General features: G+C 38.5%; 1 protein-coding gene across 2 annotated transcripts in view; it reads left to right on the plus strand.

The window, feature by feature from the left end:
• Window positions 1–19249, plus strand: part of sema3e (sema domain, immunoglobulin domain (Ig), short basic domain, secreted, (semaphorin) 3E) — a 69422-nt gene extending 50173 nt beyond the window's left edge. The window contains exons 7-17 of one of the 2 annotated variants that reach the window (XM_088339831.1): window positions 610–752; window positions 855–969; window positions 3067–3136; window positions 3202–3346; window positions 6676–6901; window positions 8211–8302; window positions 8521–8562; window positions 11032–11198; window positions 13894–13964; window positions 14059–14192; window positions 15670–19249. In XM_088339831.1, coding sequence (XP_088195957.1) covers window positions 610–752; window positions 855–969; window positions 3067–3136; window positions 3202–3346; window positions 6676–6901; window positions 8211–8302; window positions 8521–8562; window positions 11032–11198; window positions 13894–13964; window positions 14059–14192; window positions 15670–16155 — 1691 coding nt within the window. In that variant the 3' untranslated portion in view covers window positions 16156–19249. The remainder of the gene's footprint in view (window positions 1–609; window positions 753–854; window positions 970–3066; window positions 3137–3201; window positions 3347–6675; window positions 6902–8210; window positions 8303–8520; window positions 8563–11031; window positions 11199–13893; window positions 13965–14058; window positions 14193–15669) is intronic. The other variant, XM_088339832.1, reaches the window with a different exon arrangement.
• The last annotated feature ends 6187 nt before the right edge of the window (window positions 19250–25436 follow it).

Genomic DNA, 25436 nt, shown 5'->3' on the forward strand with positions numbered 1-25436 from the left:
CTGAAGCCATCAAAGTCGTCTTCCTCAGTGTCGGAAAGAAACTTTGTCATATAGACGTCGTCCCACGCTCCCGCAGCCTCACTCGCGCTGTCACTGTCGCTTGAACTCTAATCCACTCCTGATTCTGTGCCCTCCTCTCCGTCACGCAGCAGACCGGCTTTTCGGAACCCGTTGGTGATGGTGTATTTTTTGATGTGCCTTTCTTTTTGCATTTTACATGATGAGGGTATGTTTACGCTAATTTATTACGTGCACAAGCCAAGAAGTTGCAGTCTTCCTCGGCGCATATATTCCACCGGTCTAAATCTCACCTTTTGTACTCGAGCGCCGCTGGCGGCCGTTAGAAAAATTACATAAATTGGCCGCATCACTGAATAAGCCGCAGGGTTGAACGTTTGGGAAAAAAGTAGAGGCTTATAGTCCGGAATTTACGGTAAATCACTGATACGTCCCAAAAATATATTAAACCGTGTTTACTTAGATGAAAAAAAGATCGAGTAAAATTGAGCTGGTTTCCAACTGTAATACTGAGAAGTGCAGACTACGGCATACTGCACTAAGATTAATTTGACTTCACCGGGAACTTATTTGACATTTGTGCCTCCACAGAGCCGAGATTTGTCGGCTCAGCGCTTATTCCTGATAACAACGACAGAGACGATGACAAAGTTTACTTCTTCTTCACCGAGCGAGAGGTGGACGCAGAGGGGGTCAACAAGGCTGTCTACACCCGCGTCGGACGAGTCTGCGCGGTAAAGATATATTGTTTGAGATCTTCCAGCAAGAAATCCATCTTGAAGCCAAAAGTGCTTAGAGCGCACTCATTTGTCATTTTGTTTCCTATCGGCTCTCAGAATGATCAAGGAGGGCAGAGAATGTTGGTGAACAGATGGAGCTCCTTCCTGAAAACCCGACTCGTTTGCTCTGTGGCTGGACCTGATGGCCTCGATACGCACTTTGATTTACTTGGTGAGAACACATACCCTTAGTCAACCTTTTTTTAATCATTCTTACAGAATATGAAAGGTTTTGAAATCCAAGCAGATGTGCACAGCTTTAGAATAAAGCCCAATTGAAGAAAACACTGATTCAGCATTAGAGTCAGGTTATACTTTTAGCATACACATTACAAGTACAACTACAGCATGCACACTTTATTACACTACAGTCACTTTCAACTGTGTTTTATCTTATTGCCTTAACTCATCTTGAGTTATCTTGTATTTTTTTCTTTTAATATTTTTTTATGCATACATGTGTATAGTTTCTTAGTTTTATTATGCTGGCAACTGTATGTACAGCAACTGTATGGACAACAAAGTAAGAATTTACCGTGCATATGACAACAAACACTTTGAATACTTAATGGATTTCATATACGGTACAGTAATCCCTCGTTTTTAGTTTTTCGAGGTTGTGTTTCAATAAGGATCCGACATAGAAAATCCATGAGGTGAAAACCTTTATTCATTCGTTTATTTGTTAATTTATGCAATTTGTTTTTATTTTATTGTTGAATACTGTGTTATACATGAAAAAAAAACCCTCAATGATTTGTTTAACAAAGAAAAATACTATAAACTAGAAGGGTTCAAAATAATTTCTGCAGTGTCAAAATATAATTTAGAAAATAATTTTTCAGCTATATTGCACTACGGATTCTAAAAAGGGGTGAAAAATTATTTTAGGACACCATTTTTTCAATTCAAATGCAAATGTCACGTGCAGGACAAAGAGTAGACCCAATCGCGTAACGTCTCTTACAAGTTAATTGAGATAAAAAGAAAGGGCAGCGCCCGCAATCGGGTACTCGCTGGACGCGGGAAGCAAGCCACTGACAGAATCGGATAGTGTTCTGAATGCGGAAGTGGATCTTCCGAAGCGGGAGATGGCGGTGTCGAGGACGGAAAAAACAGGTCGACAGCCGGGACAGGAGAGCAAAAACGTGGTCGGGATCAAAAACGGGTCGTAAGCCGGGACGGGAGAGCAAACGTGGTCGGGGTCCAAAAACAGGTCTTAGCCGGAGACAAACGGGGGAAATCAGGAAAGGACGGGTGGAAAAACGGGTGCAAAAGCGGGACCGACTGGAGTCAGAGTCAAAATGCTTGCCTTGTAACAACAGAGGTTCGCTATTTACAAAGTGGTGCTTTGAAATTTTTAAAGCATTTTAGAAGGGGCAACGCTACTTCGTGGTTCCATGTTCGCGTGTTCAGAACTTCGCAGCTCTAAAAAATAATAATAATTAAAAAAAAAAAAAAAAAAAAAATGTAAGCATTTTTGAAGGGGTGTCGATACTTCGCGGATTTTCACTTTTCGCGGGTGGTTTTGGTCCCCATTAACCGCGATAACCGAGGGATTAAGACATGAATATCTTGTCAGGTTCAAAACGATGTCAGGATGAAATAAAAGACTATTTTTGAGTTCCAAACAAACGTATTTAATGAAGAAAAGTTAGCACAATGGACAAGGCGACTGCACTCTTAGTTCGCCATGAAATAAATCCCTCAGACTGAAGCGTGAGCACCTTTCTTATTCTGGTACTAGGATTCTGATCGGAGGATAAAACAAATCATGTGAAGGTAGGAGGTATTCTGATTGGTTTAGACAAAAATCAAATATTTAAATGCAGTGAATGATGTAGGTGTGCAGTATAATAAATGAGCAATCGGGACAGTGAAACTTTGTAAACACAATGCGTCTCTGTGAGAAGAACTGCAAGCTCTTGAGCTGCTTGGAATGTCGGAGTCAAGGCCATCTTGATTAATCAGCTCGCAATGGCCTTCAAGTTGTAGCTTTTTAATCAGAGGCACATTTTTGGGTGCCTGAGAACATATTCTTTTGACCTTTAAGGTGTTTACAAAATCGTAAAACCACACACTTATTGAGTATACGATAAAAATAAATATATAAGAGTACAAGTGTACAAGAGTAGAAGAGTATATAAAAATACAAGAGTATAAAAGGCACATTTAAACTATAATTTCCATTCCAACCTTTTCTCAAAACCAAAGAACCAAAAAACAGAGGAAAATGTTCTCACAAAGATGACTTGTGCTTTTTTTTCAGAGGATGTCTATGTGTTAAAGAACAAAGATGGAAAAACCCCAGAAATTTTTGGTCTTTTCAGCACAACAAGGTACAGATAAGGTTTCACTTTGATGGCATGAAGTGGAACTGATTATAGAAACTCTGTTTTTGCAGTGCGGTGTTTAAAGGTTATGCGGTGTGCGTCTATCACATGGATGACATTCGGGCAGCATTCAACGGACCCTTTGCATTCAGAGAGAGACCTGAGCATTACTGGACTCCATCTGAAGATAAAGTCCCCTACCCACGGCCTGGATCTGTAAATACAGTTTATTAACAATTTATTTTTTATCATTTGAAGTAGGCCAATATGTATATCCAATTAATTGCAGTGTTTTTCAGTGTTCTGAGCCAAAGAAGACTTGCAAATTTTAAGACACACGATCCGTCAAAAATATTTAAAAAGGCACAAGTTTAATGTTTTTATTTTTTTTTACTTGTATTTATTTTTTTTTTTTTGCTTGAATGATATTGTTTCTTAAATTGACTATACAAAGTATTTCTCAACATTTGTGGTTACCGTGGCAACAGATTATTCAGGTTGGTCAATAGTTTAGCTTAATATTAGGATTTTTCAGAATGTAACCTGTTTTTCAATTCGTACTATATATTTTTTTTTAAATTACTGAAATAATACCTGATATGACCAAAAAATATACAATAAATATGGTCACCAAGCAATGCGAAAAATATAGTTAGATAAAAACCTAACCCCATTTGCTTATTTTCAATGTAAATATTCTCATTTAGCTGTTTTTCACTTGTTTCTCCAGAAAGAAAAGAAAATGAATATGCAACATAATCAATACTTTATACAGATGCTGCTCTACTTACGAACTTACGGACGATGGTTCTTAAGTTGAATTTGTTCGTAAGTTGCTTCAGTGTTATATTTTGTTTTTTTAAGGTTTATCTAAGTATGTTTAAGGCTTGTATAAGTAACCTGTATTGTTTTGTACTAAAAAATAAACATTTCATAAAATAATATGCTCTGTAAAGATAAATAAGGTGAAGTTTAACTTACTTTTATAAGATGGGCTTCGAAAATTAGGCGACCTTCTCCTCTAGGGTGGTCCTTAATGGGGGTCGAAATTATTTTTTTTGAAATATTGGGCTCTGACCCCCCGCATATGTTCTTATATCGATAAAAACACACTGTGTGCAATTTTGAACAATTTGGATAATATTTAGAGGTAGCTCAACGACTTTGAAATTTCCCAAAATGGTAAAATTTTGGCAATTTTCGAGAAAAAACGGAAATCTTAACCCTATGTGTACGGCGTTTTAGAACATCCAATTTCAGTCCATTGCTTATAATTGTAACACAAGAAAAGTTACAAGTAACTTTGTACACTAGGTCTGATATAATGTGCGAAAAATCCTTATTTTTCATACCAAAATTTCAGAGGCCTTGAGCGACCTCTAAATATCCTTTGATTTTGATGAAACTTTGCCTAATTACGTTTTGTATATATTGGAACATATTCAAGGGGTCAGAGCATGAAATTTTAAAAGTCGAAAAATAAGGACCACCCTATTCTCCTCCGTGGTGGAAAATGGCTGAAAAAAGCGATCCAACCGTTTTCTCAACCACATTAAGTTTTCTTATTCCACTTACATTTCAAAAGAATCGTCTCGCCTCTTCTTTACACTTTACGCCAACCATATGGAATAGACGCACGAGATATTAAACAACAAAAAATGACAATGTTGAGCTGGAGATACAGTATAGAATGTTTACACACAAACTAGGAAAAAGAAGCAGATTTCTTCTTCGAGGTGGATGCTGGTTGAGCTCTCACAGTGCCACACGCCGTAGCAGCAAAAAAGAAGCACTACAATACTGTCCTGTACTCGGAAAAACACGTACCCAAAATCTAACTTACAACAATGTTCTTGGACATCTCGAAAAAAAAGTATGTATCTACCGTTTTCGGTCGTAAGTAGGGGAGCGTTTGTACCGTACAGGCATGATAAATAGTTTTGTTCACTTTTTGTTGTTTAAGCATTAACTTTTTAATGTAATTTATTCAGTGAACATTTACTGACACACAGACTTGCAGATGAGTGTTATGTGGGTAGTTTTGACTGGACAGCTGAGTGATAGCCAATCTAATTGAAGCCGAAACCCAACAGAAAGAAGTGCCCGTTGGCAAAGAAAATGACTAATTTTAAGTCCATTTGTCAACTTGTTTTTGCAGTGAGATTAAATATGTATACTTGTTCTCTCATTTATCAAATGGTAGATTGTTTAGCTCATTGTAAGCATTTTTGTCTAATATTTCTCAAAACCAGCCAAGTTATCATTCATTTAATAAATATGTTTTTTTTGCTTATTTTAGAAAAGCAACATTATACTCCAAACATGACAATAACCTCTTTTGAGGTTGTCCGATATTAAAAACAAAAACAAACATAATAAACCTATCATCAGGGCTGCTTTATTTATTTATTCATGAAGACTGTCTTGAGCAAAATGGTAGAGAAACACTGCTCTGATGTCTACAACAGGACACGTGCATGCATTTATTAATGTTTACCTTGATCGCAGCTGCGAGTTACACTACCGCAACTGTCACACTATGTTCTAAAGCAGTGTTTCTCAACTGGTGGGTCGGGACCCAAATAGGGTCACGGGCCTTTGCCCTGGTAAAATAATGCCAAGGAGAAGAAAAAACAGTGTGGCAATTACCGAGTAGATGGAGATAATGCCCTGCTCGATCTCTTCCTCCTGTTTGTTAATTGTCGCTGTCCCAATTATGTTTGAGTGGGATCACATCTCATTTAATTGTGATTTGCTGGTTTTATTTATTTTTTTCTGCCCATAATAATGGGTCTGATGAAAGTTAGATAAGTTGATGGAAAAGTGGAAAACAGTCACAACAGCGATTAAGTTGACAAAGGAAATACAAACATTGCATGAGTGCCTTTATTTAAAGTACTGCTATAAGGCTTTTTACCAGTATTTTGATCTTTATTATTTACACACTTAAGTATTTATCGTTGTTTAGGTACACACTTTTTTCATATTCCAGTGTGAACTTCATTTGATATGTGGCTATTTTAAAGCAGTTTTAGGGGGGGCGGCGCTTGTATGCAATGTAGGCTTACTTTATATGCAAGTATATACGCGGTACTTAAAGTCGTTTTAGTTTTGCCGGTCATTTTGTGTTTTGAAAAAAAGTAAATCTATTTAGATATATCTCTGATTTAAACTTAACATCCCTTTAATTTGATAATTTCAAGAAGTGGAGTTGTTTTTTCTCAATTTGGGTCGCAGCTTGTCCTTTGGAATAGTGGGTCCTCAAGTCAAACCTGTTGACAACCACTTTTCTCAAGTGATAGTGTATTTATAAGGCTGTCCATTAGGTTTGAAACTAAACAACCGATTTAATTTGTCAATGTTCTTATCTTTAGAAAGTTAACCAGATGTAAAAGACCATGTTGCATCTCAGCAACATGCTGCAGCTCATGCTGCATTCAGACCACAGCAGACCAGTTTTTTCTTCTTCTCAAAAGCAAAATGCGCCAGAGCAATTAATTACTTTTCCTGCTTGCACCGCTCTCAATCTGTCATCTCGTCGGCAGTGCGCCAGCAAAGTCAACGGCGGTGGATTTTCAAGTTCGAAGGAGTTTCCGGATGAGGTCTTGCGCTTTGTGCGTTCTCACCCCATGATGTATCATTCGGTCCTTCCGCAACATCGTAGGCCGGTCTTCCTACAAACGCAACCGAGCAGGAGAAAGTTGACGCAGATTGCAGTCGATAGGGTTCAAGCCCAGGATGGACACTATCATGTTCTCTACGTTGGGACAGGTACAGGTTGTTTTATTGTGTGTTTTTATTTAAAAAATGTATCTTTCCACTTGCAGTATGCACAGAGCAAATTATTGGGCTGAAAAAAAAAGAGGGAAAACACAATTGACTAATTGAAATAATCTTTCTTTCTGGTCAAATTAATGATAAAGTTTTATATCTTAAGACGTCTTTTACTTAGTTTTACTCATAAAAAATGGATTTAACACTGGAGGCTCCACGGATCATAATTTTCCAAACAAGAAAAGGGTTCTTGGGTTCTCCAGGGTTAAAACCAGGAAGATTATCTGACATAAGACATCATTCTGCTAATAAGGTTTCAAATCATCCAAAAAAGACCGAATATATAAAACAAGGGCGTTCGTTATGCGGTGTTCCCAAACACAGGGAAGCTGGAACCATGGCAATGTGCTCACAAAAGATGGTATTTAATGAAAAATTGTCAAGAAAGTAACAAACAAATGGTCAAAAAGCATCAAACAAAACTGTTTAAACCAGAAAACAAAATCAAAACCTCATCACCATCACACTGTGTCCAGTTTCATCCTGGTGTTTTGAAGTTTGTGTTTTGTTTTCTGCTTCGGACAGTTTTGATAAAGGTTCATTGACCATTTGTTAGTTGGTCGATGAGTTTGTTATTAAATACCATCGTTTGAGAGCACTTTCCCATGGCTCTTACTTCCCTGTGTTTGGGACCAATGAAAATCATAACAGATATACTGTTAATACAGTATGTAAGGAGGACAGACTTTTCTTCAGACATAAGGGGCATAACAAACGCTTGAGTGAAGCAGTTGTCTTAAGGTTTTTATTACAACAAAACAAGTTAAAACAAACAAAAACATAATAGTATTGAGCAAGGCTCTAATTGTTTTACGAGTGCACTATTGAAATAGTTGACAATCATTTACTGTAAATACCAAAGGGGGCAAATCATGCTGGGCTATGACGAAAGTGAAACTTAAGTCAGTGGAAAATTCCCCAAACACCAGCCTCACACCAGTCTTTTGTCCAAACTGAATCCTGTAGGATGTTTATAAAATGTAAGGGCTCCCTCTCTACATTAATGTATGAGAGGAGAGTGAGAATCACAATGCAATAAATGGAGTACCATAAGAAATTACCATATACTTACAATTGGTATGATAATATATGATACAGCAATAACAAAAAAACCCCAGAGACTATTTGATATACAAATTTGACTCAGAACGAAACGGAACAACTCCCATTTGATGCATTTTGAAATGTTTTGATAAAGTACAACTTTAAATTCCACACAACCCACCATTGCTGCTTCTTCCTCTAGATGATTCGCTGGTGCTGAAAATTATCTCGATTTACAACAAAGACTCGGACTCCATGGAGGAAGTGTTGCTGGAGGAGCTGCAAGTATTTGAGGTGTGAACAACAGTGTTTGTGTAATCCGGTTAAAATCCAGATTCAAACTATTTATTTAAAACAGATTTGGATATAAATTCAATTTTTGTTATTTCATATCTATTCAAATTGATTCAAATGCAGCATTTCTAAATACAGAAGAGCAGCTTCTGCTGTTGTCTATTAAATATGGACTCATGTGTTGAACTGAAGATTTTTTTTATTATTTTTTTTTCCAGATTCCAGCACCAATAAAAGAGATTATCATATCACCTAAACGGGTAAGACCGGAGACACACCTACACACTATATTGTAGGGATCCGCTATAGTTAATGGGGCTGATAGAAAACGAAAGACTAGTTTGATACAGTATAAATAAACTAAGCATTAGAATGTATTTGGATTTTCTATAAAATCTATGGAGGTAGAAGCATAACTTATTTGTGTGTCCTCGTTACCTCTTCATAATATATATGTTGTTGAGTTCAAGGATTTTTGTTTTGTTTTTAAATTTAATCAAGATCCATTAAGTTCATTAAGATTGACCGCTCTATTACTCTTCTGTATTAAACATCACATAGTGTATCGTACATATTTTAATGTTTTGTACTTATTATTGCCATAAATTTACAGCTGTATTTGGCCAAATGTGGCATTCTTCCGAAGTAGTTTTCCCTCCAGGCATCAGCATTGTTTATCTAGTATATTGTAGGTGGTGATTTATATACATAATATAGCACCACTTGATAAGAAAGAGGGATGTTTTATGAGGCAAGGCATATGTGCCTTTCACTTGCACTTGAATAGTAACTACAAATGCCTTTTTACACATAATAAACATACCCATAATCCAATGCAGTTTCTGCAATATCTGTATATCAGTGCTTTTAACAATATCTTGCCAGTATAGTTCCTACTGACTGTGTGTTTATCAATTGATTGGTAAGTCAAGTTCTAGTTTAGGGGTCACTAAACTTTTTGAAGCTAAGAGTTACTTTTTGTCACTGATTAGCACAAAGTACGACCAGTTTGATTTCTGAAATGACAACTTATCACATTAACTATGTTGTTACTATGCTATTACCAGGATTTAATTAATAGAAGTTGCGTTAAAATAGGTTCTCAACCACTAAAACAGCTTGTCAGTTCAAATTTACTAGAAAATCTCAATGAAATGAAATGAAATGATCTGCATTTATATAGCGCTTTTCAAGTCAATGACTTCCCAAAGCGCTTTACAATGTGCTCCACATTTCCCAATAGCGGCCTTGCAGCCATCTAAGGCGCTAACCTGCTTAGGTGAGATATTTTCAGAACCTGTCCGCAGGCTATTTAGGTGTTCTTAGGGGGCAACGACGTCGGAGACCTCTGCTTAAGTCTCTCCGACACTCGAGACATGTTTCACGAAGCTTGACAATTTCATTTCAAACAAAAATAAAGACACTTATAAAATATTTGGCTTTTGGGTGTGCATTTATATTGTTTTGAAATATAGCATCCAGTAGAGAAATAATAAAAATAGAGCTATCAGTTATGGGCCTCCAAAAGCTGGATTTTTTTAGTTGTTGGATTCAGTCGGAAAAACATACCGTATTTTCCGCACTATAAGGCACACCGGGTTATAGGGCGCACCCCCCCAAAAATAGTTTTTGGTCCTATATTTTCCATACATAAGGCGCTACAATGGGAACGTCGACAAAACAGTCAGATAGTAAAGTCAAACTTTTTACCCCCTTAACATTCTGAAAGCTTGCAAAGAAGCAAATACGTGAAACAGTGTCTGTACGATGTCACCAATCACTCAAATGCATCGTTCCAAATATCATTCGGAAGGTTAAAGTCTTGGGATTCAAGAAATGCCAAACATTTCTTAGTTTCCATTTTATTTTTTGCTGGCAACTGTGTGGACAGCAAAGTAAGAATTTTATTGTGCAGGGAAACAGGGTTCTTTATTGTGCATATGACAATAAACACTTTGAATTTAATTTAGTTTAAAAATAGACTCATCACAGAAAGATCAAGATCCTTCTAAAACAAGATGCCGGGAAAATATAAAGCCGCATAGCTCACCTAAGTTCTCCTGCAGCCATCATGTTCAATAATGATACGTAACCATGGTCTTCTTACAACCGTGAGTGTAGTAAATCCAGGAGAGTAAAATATTTACAAATTCAGAATAGTAAAAATATTTTCTCTATGCCGTAGTGCAACCCAACGTGTGATTCACATTCATCTTTTTTGGCCAATTGCAGGCTTAGTTTCGCCCGTTTAGCCTATGCGAGCCTGTAAATGATAAAAAGGATCCGCCCCCTTTACCTCCGAATAACTTTAGCCAATAGTGACTGATTCAAATGATTATTGACACATTGGTTAGGAAATGAAACGCCGGTATATAAACCCCAGCATACACCGCGGACTACTTCGCCTTCGGGGGAAAACCTAGTCGGCGGCTGCTTGCCTTAGTTGCAAGACTTTGCGACTTAATATTGATCCATATATAAGGCGCACTCTATTATAAGGCGCATGGTCAGCTTTTGAAAAAAATAAAGGCTTTTAGGTGCGCCTTATAGTGCGGAAATTACGGTAGTTATTGTGTGATGTCTCTAAGATTTTGCCTGCTCAAATAGACATTATCCTTACTCCTGCAATTCTGCTTTTTAACCACATAACAATAGTGTTGCAACATATATAATGGTGTTATACTACCAGTAGAATTATTGTAAACATGTTGCATTTTGGGGATTTGCAGCAACAGATGTATGTGGGCTCCGATGTGGGAGTGGCCCAGGTCAAACTGCACCAGTGCGCCCTCTACGGTTCGGAATGTGCAGATTGTTGCCTTGCTCGAGACCCCTACTGCGCTTGGGACGGCTACACCTGCTCTAGTTACTATCCAGCTGGAGTCTACACTAAGAGGCAAGTACAGGGCGGATGTGGAAATTTAACACAGGTTTTAATGGGGAAAATGTCATTGTAAAGACAAGATTTTAAATATAAATAAATCAAATGTTTTAATTAACTTATTCAATGCCAGACGTTTCTCTCAAATAGGAGATGTGGGTGCAAGCCAAATTTTGCCATTTGGACTTACTTTGAAGGCCTGCAGAACTATTTAATTCTGTAGCTTTAGAGGCATGGGACATATCAAAAGAAAGCTTCACTTCTCATCTTTCATTAGAAAAAATATTGTTTTTAGCTTTTACCATTGCTTAGTAAACAGTTTAACATTGTAAATTTCTTAAAAATACTCGTTTTGGCTTTTTGTTAAAAGAAGTTCTCAAGTAGAACATTCACTTCAGTGCTTTTTTTGCATTTAAAATACCTTCAATATCCTCGCAAAACTTTCCATGAACAATAGGACACCTCGCTTGCAAAACAACATTTAATTGTAAGAACACTGAAATTATGCCAGAATGACGCACGAACTTTGCAAGAAATGTTCACCTCCTAAATTTTTTTGATCACACAATCTCGGTCACCATAGCGTTCGCGTGACTGCTGACATGCACGAAACGTTCTCCCGCCTGCCCCGACCATGACGAAGGGACTTGATACACTTTTTAAGAGAGAAAAAAGCTCTGTCTGTACTTGTTTATATAATCGCTTTTCTCACTGCTTCACAACCTATTTACCATTGGGGGCAGTCTACACACATCATTCGCTGGACACAGGAAGCAATACTACGAAGCGGGGGCTCCTTCGATGAGTGTACAAGAATCTCATCAAAGCCACTTGTCTGTTTTTTAAAGCAATATCTCTGTAGGGGAATAGAGGCACATTTACAGCAACCAACACTCCAGTGTTCTAATAGTACACTGTGTTTATTAATTGCATTGGATGGCTAATGGATGATTAGAAAACAATTATTTTAGCACAGCAGAAAACAGTTTAGCTAGCTGTAGTTATTAAATGGGCCTTCCTTTGAGCTAGTTGAGTATCTGGAACAACAAATTTAAGGGTGTGATTCAACTTTCAGAATTGCCAGAAAAAGAGAACTTCCATGTAAAATCCGACAGTTTATTCTTATTCTGAGAAATGCAGGCTATTCCATGTGATAAATGGCAAAAGGATGTCCTACAACAGTATGTACTACTCCCTTAATAGAAAAGAACAAACATGGTCTATATGGAGTAGTAAGAGTAGTGTCAAGATGACAAGTACATTAGAGTTTAAGAAATAGACACATTGTTTCTCAACGAGCATTCTTGTTAAATTGTACAATACCAGTGTCAACATCTACAGTGAAAACTTGACTCCAAGAAGCTGGCTTTTGAGGTAGAGTGGCAAATAAAAAGGCATATCTGAGACTGGCAGATTAAAGTAAGAGGTTAATATGGGCAAAAGAACATTGGACAACTCGTTTGTTCATGGAAAAGCTGTACCAGCTGTATCTCTGTGTGGTGTGGAGGCTGCAGCGCTACCGACTGGGGTAGTGTGAGGAGGGTAACAAGGACAGCAGAGAAAATAATCGGGACTACACTTCCCTCCATTCAGGACATTGGCCAGAAGCGCTGCCTATCCCATGCTAAGAACATTATCGGGGACCCCTCTCACCCCCATCATGGACTGTTCACTCTGCTAGCCTCTGGGAAGAGGTACTGCAGTGTGCGGTGCAGGACCACCAGGTTCCGCAGTAGTCTAGTCCCCCTGGCCATTAGACTGTTAAATGGTCAATCTAACATATAGTTAACCTAAATCTAAACGGCTGCTAATCTGACTTTTTGCACTACTGGCAGTTCTTTATAGCTTGCCACTCCTTGCACATTTGCTCTCTGCACTATTGTACTTACAGCGTTATTGTTACAGTGTTAATGTTACTGTTTACCTGACTTGTTAACCTGACTGCCCATTTTGCACATCTGGTTAGCTACTCCTCTTGCACTATCGGCACTATGGTAAAATACTATACGTAGCCATAATACAATACAACTTTTATTTATATCTGTACATTCAAGGTCAGATGTATCGACATTTCGTTCTGTATACACGTGTACTAGAATGACAATAAAGTAGATCTGAATCTGATCTGAATCTGAATCTGAAAACAAAATTTGTTTGAGTGACCTCCAACTTTTGAATGGTAGTGTACGTCCCACTATTCCTAAGTATCTCATCTCATCTCATTAGCTGTACCGCTTATCCTCATTAGGGTCGCGGGTGTGCTGGAGTCCATCCCAGCCATCTCCAGGCAGTGGGCAGGGGACACCCTGAACTGGTTGCCAGCCAATCACAGGGCACACAGGGACAGACAACTCATTTGCTCATTCACACCTAGGGACAATTTGGACCGGCCAATTCACCTGAAATGCATGTCTTTGGAATGTGGGAGGAAACCGGAGTGCCCGGAGGAAACCCACGCAAGCACGGGGAGAACATACAAACTCCGCACAGTAAGGCCGGTAGCTGGATTTGAACCCACACAGGAGGTTCCCACGACATCAGAACTGTGCCGTACACGTGCTAACCGCTGCGCCGCCGTGCTGCCCTATTCCTAAGTATATTTTTAAAAAAAATATTTTATAAACATTTTCTAAACTCCCACCACTAGCGCTGTATTTTTTCAAAGTGTCCCTTTATTTACCTATTTTCTTTACGCTCATCTCCTTTTCAGCAGGCGATTCAGGCGACAGGATATTCGCCATGGCAACGCCGTCCAGCTGTGTAATGGACTGCAAATTGACGGTGAGTAAAAAAAAAAATAGGCCGTGTTGCATCTCAAAGAAATGCCACGCGTTCAGAAATGAACAAGCCAGTTTTATCCTTCTGGTGTATCCAGATGAGCGATGGCTCAAAGCAGAGGAGAGGACGGTGTTTGGTGTGGAGGGCAACGGCACTTTGCTCAGTTGCGTCCCTCGATCGCTTCATGCCAAGGTGCTCTGGTTCCTGCAAAATGGAGACACCAAACAAGAGGTCAGTGCAACGCGGCTACATACTGAGGATTCCCTGGTAATTACGAGGTGTGCTTTTACGTGGCTTTCCAGAAGTATGCACTTGGAATAAATATGGATGGACACATCTCAGGCATCCACTATATATGGATGGATACAACGGTGGCATTTTCCCAATAGGGACAGGAAGTAAAATGTCTAAATCAACCAATACACATGTGTCCTTTTAGCAAATAAGATAGTGAGCTTGTAACACTAATCTCTGTACTACAAGTCCACATTGGGTCGTGTCAATAAAATACCCTGCATGAAGGAAACCCCTGTACGCAGAAATATGCAAATCGTAAATTGAGTAATTGTGTTACGCTGTAATCAGTGTTTCTCAACCTTTCTTGAGCCAAGGCACCCTTTTTTGATTAAAAATCTTGAGGCACAATGTCCATCAAGAATGTTTGAAAAAAAAAGAACAATTCAAATAAAGATTAAATCAATGTGATGCCAGAATTGACAATATAAAGTTGTTTTTAACATTTGTTGTCACTGTGGTGCAGGAGGTAATGCAGGTTATTAATTTGATGAATAATTTTGTGCCAGTATATTTCAACATTTTTAACCTGTTTTTCAAAGACTATTTTTGAAAATCTTGTTCTGCTAGAAAAATAAACAATTGAGTAAAAAATAATCTGTCAGTGATTTTTTCTTCTTTTGTTTTCTTATTTTTAGTATAATTGATAATAATTTAATTCAGCCAAATTATGTGCAAGATTCTTTCTGTACTTGATTTTTTTTGTTATTATTTGCAGTAAAATCTTAAACAGGTTCATCAAATTAAATATGTTATCAAATATACAGTTGCTTGTGAAACTATTTGGCCCCCTTGAACTTCATGATTGTGTCCCACTTATTGTTGATGCTTCACAAGAAATTAGTTTTATATCTTGATGTTTGAAGTCTGAAATGTGGCAAAAGGTCACAAAATTCAAGGGTTCCAAATAGTTTCGCAAGCCACTGTATGTATGGTGGCAAGCCACTGTATTTGTGTATATATATATATATATATATATATATATATATATATATATATATATATATATATATATATATATATATATATATATATATATATATATATATATATATATATATATATATATATTCCCATAAGGAGATAAATTGTATGTAAAAACTAAAAACATATTAAGCTGCTTCCATTTACTGTTATGACTGAATGTTACAGTAATTCAGCTGATCGACTGCAGAAAGCAAAAATACAGACCAATGGCAGATGCAATAGGTCAATTATCTGTGGCACCCGATACAAGATTTGACGGAACACAGGTTGAAAAACACTGCTTTAATATAATAGTACTCCCAGGGGTACTTGAAAGCACAAAAACATTGACAGTTTTATATATATTTGAAAGTTATTTCTTGTTATACAGCGATTACAATAAAGGGATCTCTGGATATGTTGAGTTTGATTTTAATCCGTCTTTCAGGTGCCTGAAAACGATCGTGTAATCTGGACTTCACACGGCCTTCTTTTCCTGAGCATCACCAGCTCTGATGCGGGCGTGTACGTGTGCCAGGCGGTGGAACACGGCTACGTGCACACACTTCTGCACATCACTCTGCAAGTGCTCAAAGGGGAACAGTTGGCTACTGTCACCAAACCCAACCACGGACCAGTAGACAAAAACGTAGCCCCCTGCCAATCGCAAGTAAAGCCCAAGACAGGCCCTAGGACTCCAGTTCACGCATCTCTGCCCAGGCCCCACTCCAGGCAGTGGTACAAGGAGTTTCTCCAACTTATTGACTACAGGGATGCCCAGCGGGTAGAGGAATACTGTGAGAAGGTTTGGTGCCCGGGTAAGAAACGTAAAAACAGCAAAAAGAAGTTCATCCTCTCCAGTGGCAACAAGAAAGGAAAAGGGAAAGTAGTTGAGGGGAGTCATCGAGCCCCCAGACACACGCTTGATACCTGAGCACACAATTAGAAAACAGATACAGCTTCCTTTGTTAGAGTGGGGATGTCCAAACCCTTTGGGTTAAGGTCCACATGCAAAAAATGAAAAGAAACAAGTAAAAATAAATCAGTAATTATTTCACCATATAAATCAATCAAGAATGCAATTGTATTTATATTTATTTGTTATTTTGAAAAACTGCAAGGGTTTAGGTATTTCAGGTTCTCTTGACATTAGTCCACACTACGGTTGCCTCCAAACAGTGACGTGCAGTCAGTGGAGGCAGGTGAGGCTGTTATTTATTCAGGGTTGACGTTCTTTCTCATTTAACTCGCCTTTTTTCTCAAAATTGTTTAAATTTCACATTATATTATGAAAATGATTAATACAACTCATATGTACGTAACATATTACTGTGCTAACCTTCTGTAGTTGCAAAGTGAGGCACGCAGTTCTCTTGCCTACTAACAGAGGGCAATAGTGAGACCAAGGTTACTGATTTGGCGACCATCTTAGCCCCAAACAACAAAATACGTGATAGTATTACCAAGCTAACAGCAAGTCAAGTGATTCATTATATTTTTCTCTTTTTATGGACTTTTATTTATCATAGACTATTACCAATATTTGATGCTTTTATTCGAAAGAAGCATTACAAAGACTTCAAATATGGGTTAAGGTAAGACATAAACATTTTTTTTTCTAGGCTTCAGTTCATATATTGTTTTTTTTTTGCTCTGCCAAACAAATGCTAAATAAGATGTAGGTTCATTTATGTGTAAACCTGACTGTGCCTCACCAGACACAAACCTTGCCGCACGTCACTGCCTCCAAACCACTGTTTCTGATAAGATCTCGAGGTTGTGTGGAGAGGTCAATATGAAACCATTCTGATGAGATTGTTTACAACAAAACTTAAAAACTATGGGTGGAATCTAATGTACTTGTCATGGACATTTCAGTTAAACTGTCGTGATTGTTGCGTCACGGACAACTGTAGCATGCATAAAAATGTATGACAATATTTTCTCCAAAATATGAGACAATAAATGAGTAATTACATTTTAGGGTCCATTTTTCTCAACAATACCGCCTCTACCTCTCCATTTCCCTTTTAAAATTGTTTTAACTCACCTGGCATTTCGTTTGAAATGCCATTTTTGTTTGTTTGTGCCACTGACCACAGAAAAGTGAACATCGGAATCAGTTGGCCCCCGGCCATTAGTTTGTTCAACTCTGCTTTGGAAAATTTACAAGGATTATTAACAAAACGTGGACTTGATAACTGTGCCAACCACTAAATAGTGAATATCAGAACAAACGTCACCCCCGGACCATGGGTTGGATATCCTTGCTCAGAGGAATTTTGTAGGATTTTCAACAAAATGTGGATAGTTGTCTGTACCACTGAAAAGTGAGTATCAGAACATAAGTGGTCCCCAGCCAGTTGTTTGGACACCACTGCTTTTGAGAATTTAGCATGATTATCAATCAAAACCTAGACTTGAAAACTGTGTTTACCACTGAAAATAAATCTTAGAACACTAATGACCCCCAGGCCATGGTTTGGAGATCCTGCTTTCAAAGATATTGTAGGATTATCAAAAAAGTGTGGACATTAGTGTGTACCACTAAAAAGTGAGTATCACAACATAAATGGTCCCAACCAATAGTTTGGACACCACTGCTTTTGATAATTTAGCAGAATTATCAATCAAAACGTAGACTTGATAACTGTTTACCACTGAAAATTAATTTTAGAACAGGCCATGGCTTGGAGATCCTGCTTTCTAAGATTTTGTAGGATTTTCAACAAATCTTGGACAGTAATGTGTACCACTAAAAAGTGAGTCCCACAACATAAATGGTCCCCAGCCAGTAGTTTGGACACCACTGCTTTCGATAATTTAGCAGAATTATCAATTAAAACATAGACTTGATAACTGTGTGTTACCACTGAAAAGTAAATATCAGCACCCAGATGACCCCCAGCCATGGTTTGGGGCTCCTGCTTTAGAGAATTTGGTAGGATTTTCAACACTAAGTGTACAGTGGTGTGTTTCAAGTGAGTATCACAATATAAATGGTCCCCAGACGATAGTTTGTACACCCCTGCTTTTGAGAATTAAGTAGGACTTTCGACAAAACGCAAACGTGACAATAGTACTATTGAAAAGTGAAAATCAGAGCCTAAGTGGCCTTCGGGAACTGGTTTGGACACCCCTGCTTTTGAGAATTTAGTAGGAATTTAAACAAAACATGGACATGATCTCCGCGTTAAACACAGTGCAACGAATCACAATCTTTTCTCTTTAGTGACTTACGTTGTGTTTTTCCGAGTAAATTCCAGCGCTTTCCTTCCTTTTTTGTGCTGTCATGCGATGATCTGTAACCGACAAGGTCTCGGTCAGTTGTGCGAAAAATGAGGGCTTCCCCTCTGAAGGCCGGTTAGCAATTAGGTGACAAGAACATTGATCCGTGGAGACAAGCACACTGTAAATAAAAGATCCTGTGACCTGACCCCGTCAGAAGCCGTTTCTGACGTGAACCCCAACACATTTCCCTGTCTTTTTCCAATTGTACTAGTGCCAGGACCACCTTGCATGTGTATCAGTCATGGCATACATAAAAGTATGAAACACCCCTGGAAAGGATTAAAGGACCAAAATAACACTGGATCTTTCTATTAATTTTCTCCCTACTTTCTCCTCTACTTTCCATGTTTGGAAAATACTGGCAATAAGAATATTGGTACTGTATTTGGAACTAAGGATCTTGTCAGTAGTTTCTATAACATAAAATATGAAATATAAAATGTGCATTTTTCAATGACATGGCTGTTGAAAAAAAACGTATTGTTATTATTGATATTATGAATCTAGTCTATAATGGTAACTTATTTTGTTTCAGCACTCTTCTATAAATCCACAATGGAAAAGTGTAACGATGTTGTAATTTGTGTTGTTTATATTATGTGTGTTAGCGCTGCTTCAATGATAATGTACAGGAGAATGAAAAAAAAAAACACTATGCTAAGTACCGCCAACATTTTTTTTTCTTGTCATGATCTCGATGAAAATAAAACACAAATAAAGTGCTTGAATAAATTGCATACATTTGAAGTATCGCATTACTGAACTAGTTACTAGTTAGATTTTGTGTCTGGTGGATTACAAAATACAAGCTTATTATGTTCAATAATGTGGAGAGAAAATTAGTGGGCCGCGGGATTTTTCATTGGCGAATAATACTGAGAGTCGACTACACTCCTTAACAGTAGATGGCGATGAAGCCCAGCTCAATCTTATTTTCTTTTTCAGTATATTGCCACATTTGAGAAGGACAGCATCTCATCTTATTGTGATTCTGTTGGTTTTATTTCCTCTTTCTTCCCATAGTAATACGTTCCAAAGTTATTGACAATGGTAAGGAAAAGTAGAAAACAGTGATAACAATCAAGTCGAAGAAGAAAATGATTGCGAAATACAAAAAGGATGTAAGTTGTGTACCATTGAAGGGCTGCTGGAAAGTACAGTAAATAGTTCAAAAATGTAATATTTTTATTAAGTATACAATTAAATATCAATGTTTAGGTACACACTTTATTCATATTTTGAATTTCTTTAAGTAAATGGCTATTTTAAAGCAGTATTAGGAGGTTGGTTATATGCAATGCATTGAATTAAATTGTCTTTATTGTCACTGATAGCAACGTTGTGAAACATTGTATGCAACAAGATTAGGCATGGTACTCCAGGAGAAACATATAATAGATGTAGGCTTATATGCGAGTATAAATTGGAAAAGTGAACTTTTTTGGGGTTTAGAATAGAAGAATAGAATAGAATATACCTTTATTGTCATTGTTTAGCTCGCAGTTTGTCATTACGTGGAATGATGGGTCCTGACGTCAGAGCAGATGAGAACCAGTGAATTAAAAAAACAATAACATGTGCTTGTTTAAAGCCAGAAGTAACAAGCTTTTAAGAAAAAAAAACATAGTCTCGCTTCAAAATACGGCAGCCGTACACTGAAATGCTTGTCACGAGTCAAGCTGTGTTTTGTTCTTTGTTCTTTGAATTTGAAAAGAAGTTTAAATGTAGCTCAGGAGGTAAAACACACTTCTTGGATCACAAAGTCACAGGTTCGATTCCTGGCCCCTCCATATTATATATGGATCCCTAATGCCTCTGATAAGCAGGTAGTTGCCCTACATGGCTGACACTGTTATTGGGATGAGAATGGGTAGGGGTGAAGCACATTATGAAGTGCTTTGGGAGGTCTTCAGTGATTTATATATATATATATATATATATATATATATATATATATATATATATATATACTCTATAGCAGGGGTGCCAAACTTATTTTAACTCTGGGACCACACGATAGCACAAACATTCTCTCAGGGGCCGTAATAGTAGATTAGAGAGAAAAATAAAGAGAGAGAAAGAAATAGGAGGGAGAGAACAAGAGAGAGGGTGGGACAAAGAAAGAAAGAAAGAGAGAGACAGAGAGAGAGAAAAAGAGAGAGAAAGAATGATATCTAAAGAGAAATAGAAATAGAGAAGGAGAGAAAGGAAAAGGAGAGAGAGAGAAAACATTGCTAAAATTCGTCCTATGCTGTCTCAGTCAGATGCGGAGATTATAATTCACGCGTTTGTTACTTCCCGTTTCGATTACTGTAATGCACTACTCTCCGGTCTCCCGAAGTCCAAAATCAAGAGCCTTCAGCTGGTACAAAATGCTGCAGCGAGGCTTTTAACTAAGACAAGAAAGTTTGATCTGTTGGTATTATACAAAATCATACATGGACTTGCTCCCTCATGTCTTTCAGATTTAATTTCCCCCTATGTTCCGGTCCGGAGCCTTTGCTCTGAAAACGCTGGTCTACTAGTGATCCCAAGAGCCAATAAGAGATTCGCAGGTTTGAGAGCGTTCTCCATCCGGGCCCCGGTGCTGTAGAATGCTCTTCCCCCTGAGATTCGATCTGCAACCTCAGGGGAAACGTTTAAATCTAAGTTTAAAACACACTTCTACTCTATAGCATATGAATAACCTATACTTTATGTTGACAATATGTGTATCTTTTGCCCTAATGTAGGTTTTAGATGAGGGGATGGTGTCATAATAGTCTGTAATAATAGTTTGCAATAGTCTTTGATCTGTGCAGCCCTTTGAGACTCTTTGTGATTACGGGCTATATAAATAAACATGACTTGACTTGAAAAGGGAGAAGGGGAGAGCAAATGAGAGAGAGGGAAAGAGGCAAAAAGGAACAAAGAAAGATAAAAAGAAAGACAGATAGAGTAAAACAGAGTGAGAGAGAGTGAGACAAAGAAAGGAAGAGAGAGAGAATGTGAGAAATAAAAGAGAAATGGTGAGAGAGGGGGAAAGAAAAAGAGAGAAGGAAAGAAATACTAAGAGAAATATAAAGAGAGAAGGAGAGAAAAGAGAAGGAGAGAAAGAGAGAAGGAGAGAAAGAGAGAAGGGGAGAAACAAAGAAGGGGAAAAAAAGAGAGAGAGAGAGAGAGAAAGTGAAAGAAAGAGACATTTGGAGAGAAAGATAAAATATGAGTATTGTTTGTTAATGACCTGGTCATGCTTTTTATTTTACTTTTTCCTCTAAATTGTACTTTAATTATTTCATATTTAATATTTTGTTTAATATTTGCAACGTCCGTTTCAGTCTGGTCATCCTGGAAGGGGGAAATTACCTCATGTGCGGTCCCTTCTCAAGGTTTCTTCATTTTCCTTATGTTGAGGTTTTTGAGTTTTCCCTTTCCCTCATAGATGTTTTAGATCAGGGGATGGTGTCATAATAGTCCGTGCAGCCCTTTGAGGCTGGCAGGTATGCTTATAGTGAAAATACACTAATGTTTCTTTTTTTCTGTTCCAAAGGGATGAAACATATATCAAATCCAACGAAATTTCCCTATAAGACCTGCGCCACAACGTTGAGTTGCTTTCAGAAGAAGAAAGAATTTACTTTTACTGTCATTCTTTGTAACCATGCACACAGAACGAAATGTCGATACACCTGACCCGTACAGTTAAACTGTAGCGAGCCGATGCAGCCGCAGCCAAACAGGGCGCCGCCATATTAGACCCAACTGCTGTGTTGGAAGTCATTAGGTGACCAAACCTCCCAGTCTCGGAGCGGGCGCCCTACCATCTAGGCTACCGAGCTGGTTTACTTGGCTCTCAGCCACCGATCTGCCTTTGAAAATACAAATTCTGTAGCTCATCTGAATTTCGGCCCTGTTGTCTCATCTCATCTCATTAGCTGCATCGCTTATCCTCAGTAGGGTCGCGGGGGTGCTGGAGCCCATCCCAGCAATCATCGGGTAGTGGGCAGGGGACACCCTGAACTGGTTGCCAGCCCATCGCAGGGCACACAGGGACAGACAACTCGCTTGCTCATTCACACCTAGGGACAATTTGGACCGGCCAATCCACCTGAAATGCATGTCTTTGGAACGTGGGAGGAAACCGGAGTGCCCGGAGGAAACCCACGCAAGCACGGGGAGAACATACAAACTCCGCACAGTAAGTCCGGTAGCTGGATTTGAACCCACACAGGAGGTTCCAAAGACCTTAGAACTGTGACGCACACGCGCTAACCACTGTGCCGCCGTGCTGCCGTGATATAACATATAGTCTCATCTCATCTCATCAGCCGTACCGCTTATCCTCATTAGGGTCGCGGGGGGGGCTGGAGCCCATCCCAGCCATCTCCGGGCAGTGGGCAGGCGACACCCTGAACTGGTTGCCAGCCAATCGCAGGGCACACAGGGACAGACAACTCACTCGCTCATTCACACCTAGGGACAATTTGGACCGGCCAATTCACCTGAAATGCATGTTTTTGGAACGTGGGAGGAAACCGGAGTGCCCGGAGGAAACCCACGCAAGCACGGGGAGAACATACAAACTCCGCACAGGAAGTCTGGAGCTGGATTCGAACCCACGACAGGTTCCCATGACTTGAACTGTGCCGCACAAGCACTAACCACTGCGCCGCCTGATAAATAGAGTCAAGGCAAACCGAATAAAATGTGAATGAAAGTAGCCCCAAAACGTAGTGAAGCTGAGAGCTCCCCTTAAGGCAGTCATTAACGCAAAGAGCTACAAATTAGATAACATTCTCCTAAATGCCCTTTAACATTTTTTCCCTCATCCTTCTTCAGCCTCAGGAGAGCTTTATACCACACAACCAGAAAAGCGTTTTACCCAAGTATAAGTCAGACTGCAGTATATGGTAACACACCCGCTTTGGTGGTGGCATCGTGTGTCCCGTTAGCAAGGTATCTGTTTGCAGACAAACACCAGATCGATGTTCATGTACTGTGCAGGCGTACTTAGCTAAGGTCACCATCCCAAAATTATATAAAGAGGTCGCTAAGTTGGTTATTGGGCTATTGCATATGATTCAATAATTTTAAATTTTGCAAAACATGTGACGTAACTGCGCTGATCATGTTACTAGAGTAAAGACAAAATGCTTTGACACAGTTTGTGCTATGCTGTAATAAGAAGTCAACATTGGAGATTTAACATCTTGTACTGCTCTTAAAAATATTAAGGTTTAAACCTCTAAAACTTTACTTGTAAAGAACTTTTCAGGCAATGTATTGACACTCCCGTTGTATAAAATATTCCGTGTAAAATAATAAAATCTCCTTTTATTCTCACCCAACAACCGAAACGCACACAATGGTTAAAATAAAATTAAAAACCAAAATTGATAATAATGAAAATGAAATAAAAGGACGGCAAGGCAAAGACTAACCTGTAAAACAGTTGTTGGCCACACTAGTAAAGAAACAGATCAATTTTAGTATCTTTTTAAATTATTATTTTTATTGAAATGATGAACATTTACATTTCCCGAGTAAAATTTTAAAATGTATAGTCAAAACTAGCAAAATTACAGTATGTAGCTGATGGTATCATGTTTTGCTCATTTTAGGTATTTTCTTTTTCTTTTCGGTAAAATGAGAAACCATCAACATTATTCTTTTTTTAAGTTTGAAAGATTTTATTAGAGAAAAATGGGTTAAAATAAGAAAGTTAGTCGTATGAAGAAAGTTAGATAAAATTGAGCAACATTTTGCCAGTGGTGTAAGAATTTATGTTATTTTTTTATTTTAAAAAGTGTCAATGTTATTACAAATTGTATAGTTACCGTATTTTCCGCACTATAAGGCGCACCTAAAAGTCTTAATTTTTTTCAAAAGCTGACCATGCGCCTTATAACACAGTGCGCCTTATATATGGCTCAATATTAAATTCGCAAGGTCTCGCAACTTACTCAACAGCCGCCGACTCGATTTTACCCCGAACGTGGAGTAGTCCGCGGTGTATGCTGGGATTTATATACCGGCGTTTCATTGCCTAACCAATGTGTCAATCATCATTTGAATCGATCACTATTGGCTGAAGTTATTCGGAGCCTCGGATTGGCTAGATGGCCTAAACAAACCCTGCAATCGGCCGAGTTTAGCAATGGCGTAACAAGTCCGCGGTGTATGCTGGGATTTATATACCGGCGTTTCATTGGCTAACCAATGTGTCAATCATCCGTTAACTCGATCGCTATTGGCTGAAGTTATTCGGAGCCTCGGATTGGCTAGAGGGCCAAAACAAACCCTGCAATTGACCGAAAAAGATGTGTCAATCATCCGTTAAATCGATCGCTATTGTCTGAAGTTATTCGGAGCCTCGGATTGGCTAGATGGCCAAAACAAACCCTGCAATCGGCCGAGTTTAGCAATGGCGTAGCAAGCTTGCTAAAGTACGGCATAAAGAAACATGTTTCATTAGTCTGTATTTGTAAATATTCTACTCTCCTGGATTTACTTCACTCACGGTTGAACGTGAGAACTTAGGTGAGTTATGCGGCTTTATATTTTCCCGGTAACGATCTTGATGTTGCTGTGATAAGTTGAGTGAATTAAACTCAATTCCAAGTGTTTATTGTCATATGCACAGTAAAGTTGTGAGCGAAAAAGAAAATAGAAACATAGAAATGTTTGGCATTTCTTGAATCCCAAGACTTCAACCTTCCAAATGATATTTGAAATGACGCATTTAAGTGACATCGTACGGACACCGCATCCGCACGTGTCTACGACACGTATTTGCTTCTTTGCAAGCTTTGGGAATGTTAAGGGGGTAATCAGTTGGACTGAATCATCTGACTGTTTTGTCGACGTTTCCATTGTAGCGCCTTATAATCCGGTGCGCCTTATCTATGGAAGATATAGGACCAAAAACTATTTTTTGGGGGTGCG

Source organism: Urocampus carinirostris, chromosome 7 (genome assembly GCF_059441175.1).
Source record: "Urocampus carinirostris isolate Australia breed hairy pipefish chromosome 7, RoL_Ucar_1.0, whole genome shotgun sequence".
Lineage (NCBI taxonomy): Eukaryota > Metazoa > Chordata > Actinopteri > Syngnathiformes > Syngnathidae > Urocampus > Urocampus carinirostris.